The sequence below is a fragment of the Geospiza fortis genome, unplaced genomic scaffold (genome assembly GCF_000277835.1).
Source record: "Geospiza fortis unplaced genomic scaffold, GeoFor_1.0 scaffold229, whole genome shotgun sequence".
Taxonomy (NCBI): domain Eukaryota; kingdom Metazoa; phylum Chordata; class Aves; order Passeriformes; family Thraupidae; genus Geospiza; species Geospiza fortis.
The window spans coordinates 3,800,308-3,805,419 of record NW_005054357.1 but is presented as its reverse complement, the minus strand read 5'-3'; the positions used below and the strand labels follow the sequence as shown (position 1 = coordinate 3,805,419).

At 47.1% G+C, this 5,112-nt stretch overlaps 1 protein-coding gene across 1 annotated transcript in view; it reads right to left on the bottom strand.

Annotated features, from left to right (window-relative positions):
• The window catches only part of TSEN15 (tRNA splicing endonuclease subunit 15), an 11,098-nt gene extending 9,759 nt beyond the window's left edge, over nt 1-1,339 (bottom strand). Inside the window, exons 1-2 of the mRNA XM_005423735.2 lie at nt 1,334-1,339; nt 931-1,012 (exon numbers count right to left, since the gene is read on the bottom strand). Coding sequence (XP_005423792.2) covers nt 931-1,012; nt 1,334-1,339 — 88 coding nt within the window. The remainder of the gene's footprint in view (nt 1-930; nt 1,013-1,333) is intronic.
• Between the last annotated feature and the right edge of the window lie 3,773 nt (nt 1,340-5,112).

Below are 5,112 nucleotides of genomic sequence, written 5' to 3'. Positions count from 1 at the left end.
GAAAGGATGAAGTTTTTGCTGCAGAACTACAGAAGTCTTCTTCTGAAGACTATTAAGGCATTTTCTTCAGAGGTATAACAGCAACAGACACAGCAATTCCTGGACTGTAAAGTCCCTCCCTTCCCTGACCTTGAGAAGCACCAGGCTCCAAGCAAAACTGAAATATTTTTCTTAGGCTGGCTGGCTGCCTACTCACAGTCCCTTTTTAATAAAGCCAACTTGGAAGAAGCCAGGCAGAAGTTTATATATCACATAACTCTGCTCCACTCTGAGCAGACACCAGCAGACTACACTGGATTTCACAGGACCATTTGGGCCAGAAAAGCCCTCCAAGATCAGGGAGTACCACCAGTGACCTGACACTGCCAGGTCCTCCACAAGCCATGGCCCTAAGCACAACACCTACAATTTACTGTATAAATTACTATGTTGTTTCATTGTATTACTACAAGGGTTATAAATTACTGCTACCACACTTGCAAATGATCTTTTTGCTAGAGGAACCACTGCCCTTTGCAGAAAACATTCCAGCACACATCATTCAGCCATGTGCTGAATGGTGACTTTTGTGAAACACTGTGATTGAGTAATTTCACTTTAATCTGCAAGTGAGGACTATTACAATCTCAACCACTGAACTTGTCACTTCACCTTCCCACATTCCTTTTCCTCCCCCTACTCCTCTTTTGCTTTTATTTCCCTGCTGACTGCCTTTCCCCTGAACACCTGCACCGGGAAGTGCTGGATGAAACGGTCTCTCATCTTTCACAGGCTCCAGGGAGGCAGAGCACAGAAACTTCCAGCACAAAAACTCTCAAAATGGGCACCAAGGACTATGGAAGGAAAGGTCCTGTCCCAGTGCAAACAAAGAATTTAACAGCTCCTAAGGGCAAAGGCATTGGCTGGGATGCAGCCACTCCCCCCATTTACCTTCCAGGAGGTCCAGGTACACCAAAAAGGCAGCGTAGACTTGAGTGCTGTCAGACACATCAAGTGACATCATTTCTGTGAACTGAGACCCAGAGAGGAACATTAATGAAGAAAGCACAGGTTAAACTAAGAATGCACCAACCAGCAGAGCCACTGGAGGTTCAGACCAGTTTAAAGGCAATCAAAAAGCAGGACTTGTTTCCTGACAGTATCTCAAAGGCTCCTTTTTCCACATTCCCCATATTTTAGCACTTAAAAAAAGCAAGCAAAATAAACAAACACAAGAGGAGTCTCAACTATTTCTGGAACAGCCCTAGCTTTGTGGAATTTTACCTATGTTGGAGTAAATAATTGTACCTATTTTTGCTGCAACACAACGTAACATGATGGCCAAATTAAACACCTCCATGTTTTCGGGGTGCTAAAAATTAAGACGGAGTCGAAGTTTAAGGTATTTACGTTTCCCAGCTGGGATCCCATGATTTAAAACCTCCTCCCCTGCTGGCAGTGGCATTCCCCAACTCCGCCACGGGCCGGAGCCGCCCTCGATAAACCCAATATCATCGGTTAGATGGGAATTTCCCTGCAGAACCCTCGTGCACATCGAGGGGAAAATTCTGCAGGGTCCGGCCGGGAGAGCAGGGGCGCCGTGAGCCCGCGGGACCCCCGCCCCGGCCTACCGTGGGGCGCCCGCCCCGCCCGCCGGCTCCATGCCCCCCTGCCTGTGTGCAACGCGGCTTCACTCCGGGCGGTGCACGCAGCACAGCGCTCCCGGAAACCGCCGCACCGCCACGACCGTTCCGCCGCCGCTCCGTTCCTACCTATATATAAAAGTAAAACATCTATATAAACATACATATAAATATATAAACATATAGAAATATATACATATAAACATGTACTCCTTTCACGATCCCTTCTCCTAAAGGCTCCAAAGCTCTATCATTCTGCAGTGTCCAGAGCTTTGCTGGACTGCATAAGGGACGTGCCTTCAAGGTATTGCCATTAAAAGCACCTTGGATTGCTTCATTAGAAATATCTCTGGCTTTGCCTAATGCCAAATGTCCCAGGTCTGGCTTATCAGCTCCATCTGCCTCGGTGACTCTTCTGATGAATTTCAAACAGTGGCTATTCTATAATAAAGCATCAGTGAAAATTGGTCTCTATGTATGCAACACAATAAATTGTGCGTGGTTTGTAGGCACAGGAAGTCATATTTGAGCCAATCTAATTCAAGGAATTTTGTGGTAAAATGAGCAGCCATTCTGGCTGTTTATAAAGTATTGTGTTAGCCAGCACTTCAGTTCCCTGGGCATGGAATAGATAGCCAGATGGGATAAAAAAATCCAGTCTCCAAGACTTTCATGGAAGAGTTGGCAACGAGGGTTCACTCAGCTGCTGGGAAAATAATTGGATGGATTTGAGTTCTTAGAAGCGAAGAAGCAAGTGAAAGGAGATGGATCCACATCAACCTCTAGATGAGTCAATTACATCAGCAGGATGGAACCTCTTTTCTCCTCAATGTGGGAAACAATTTAGAAGAAATCTGCCTCAGAGAGAATTTGTCACCTGCCAAACCGAGGGATTGTGCCTCTGCCAGAGACAGCTGTCATAGCTGGAAATTCTTATTGGGTGTAGATACTTAGAGGAGGCTGAAACAAATGGCTTAAATTGATTTCTGTGGGACTTACATCTGCAAAGAGCCGTTTCTTCCTCAAAGCTAAAATATTTCACCACAGAGTGGCTCATTGTCTTCTCACAGCGGGATGGAGTCTGGGCTTAAAAAACCCCACAGGACATAGTTTTGGCCACCAATGAAGAAGTCAGAATGAGTACAGATTTCTTTGTACATGGACATGAAGTCATACACATTTACAGGTGTTGGAATGACACAAATTGTCAGGTAACTCTTTACCTGAGCTCTCCAAACTTTGCCCCAGCTGTGTGTGACTGGGAGAGAGAGATGAAGCTGAGCTGACTCCTTTCTCTTCTGCATGGAAGAACAACATCTCATGTTTCAGGCTTCTGCTGTTCTCACTCTTTTGTGCTCCACGGCAGCCAGCCAGCACAGGGATTTGTGTGAGCGAGGGAACATCACTTTGGAGAGCAAATTACTGGCTTTGGGATGCTGCTGGAGTCTTTTCATTTGCCCCCAGCAAATCGTTATGGCTCTGATGCTGCTCTCAAAATAGAGGAGTCTGGAAAGAGCTGAAGGTAGTTTAGATTTCACTGAGGACATCAAGAGCTGCACAGGGAAAAGGCACACAGAACTCTGGCAAAGGCAGGCAGAGGAGGGGCTTATTTCTGCTGAAACATCCTAAAATCGGGACTGTGTCTCAGCTTGAGCGTCCAGTGGATGGAAAATGCCAGCTTCCAGCCCTCCCCCTCCACATCAAGAACAGTTTGGCAGCGTTAGTCCCCACCCTCCAAACGCTCCCGGGGGCAGCGGGGGAATTCCGTGCGTGTGGATTGGGCTGGCTCCTGTGGAACTCTAATCACCTCCCACCCGCTGCAAGGCTGCTCCTTCTATTTGGATAATGAACCCAAGCATAAAAGCAACATGTGGCAAACTAACCATCACAGAAAAGCCTCATTAATGTATCATTCTAGATGGACAATTATAAAGGCATCTGAAGGGCAAACAGGAGCAACACGTTTGTGCTAATTGTTCAGGAAGATGAGTACAAACTGAGAGGGTTTCTCAAATTTTAGTGCAGATGATTCCATGAACCCTGGAGATTCTTTATTGAAGTTTCCTAGAATGATCCTTTTTGGGAAGTCATCTGCTCAGGAAACTGAGACAATATAATTTAGTGTGCGTGATAAATTAGGTTCTATAAGCAAAGAGGAGCAAACATTAACTCTCTCTCTCTATATATAATGTGTGTGTATATTTATATATATACTCCCTGGATGCAAGCAATTCACAATGAGATTATGGATAATTAAACAATTGTTTGCCTGCTAAAGGTTTCCTCCTTTTTAAGTGTTGCAAGCACACAGCCAACAGTGGCACCTGCTCAAAGTCCACCTTGGAGAAACTTCCCACAGTAAAACCCAAATATGCTGTGATGGGGCCCTTAGAGTTAATTAGAGATTTCATCTTGAAAAGAGTCTAGCATGTCCAAATCCTATTAACTTCTAAGAGAACTATGATTATTATGCCCCTTTTAAGATCATGACCCAATAATTTTAATTGCTGGAATATGCTTTATATATTTTTTATGCTAAATTGCCATCAGTCTATTCACAGGAACATTTCCATGGTAGGTAAGTCAATGAAGTACAGGAAAATCTTCCCTGTATTTCCTGTCTTCAAAGAAGAGGTGCTGAGAAAGCTGGGGTTGTTCAGCCAGGAGAGGAGAAGGCTCCAGGCAGACCTTCGAGCCCCTTCCAGTATGTGAGTGGCTTATAAAAAGAGGGGGAGTGACTTTTTAAATGGACAGATAGTGATAGCACATAAGGGGAACATCCTTAAACTTACCAAGAGTACATTTAGATTGGATATTAGGAAGAATTTCTTCCCTGCAAAGGTGGGGAGGCCCTGGCTGCCCCATCCCTGAAGTGTCCAAGGCCAGCTTGGATGGGGCTTGGAGCAACGTGGGCAAGAGGAAGGTGTCCCTGCCATGGCAGGGGGCTGGAATGAGATCGTCCTTAGGGCCCCTTCCAACCCAAGCCTTTCTATGACTCTGTGATATTAGTCTTCAGCTGAGTATGAGCTGGAAGAGTGCATCCCTCCTGCAGCGTGGGATGGGTGTGAGGTGTGCGGCTGATTCGTACGGACATCCCGTGGATGTTTGCCAAAAACTTCCTGATATGAAAGCTCAGTTACTTCAATTCCCTACCTGTGTGGGAAGGATGAGGGCGAGATCTTCACGTAAGCATCGAACAAAGGGACATCTCAGCGTTAGCAGCAACGCTCCGAAAGCCTCTTTAAAGCCCAAAACTAGGGTGGAGAAATGCGGGCTTGGCAGCTTTTACCGGGGGTGCTGCGCTGACCGGGCTGGGCACCGGCTCTCACCTGGGGTCGCGACGGCAGCGCGGGGTCCGGGCGGTGCCGGGGGCGCGGTAAGCGGGGCCGGCAGGCGGGCGGTGGCGCCGCTCGGCTCCTCCTTCCCCTTCTCCCTCCTCCGTCCCGTGCCTGCCCCTCCTCCTCCCGCGTTCCCTGCTCCGGAGCCCGCT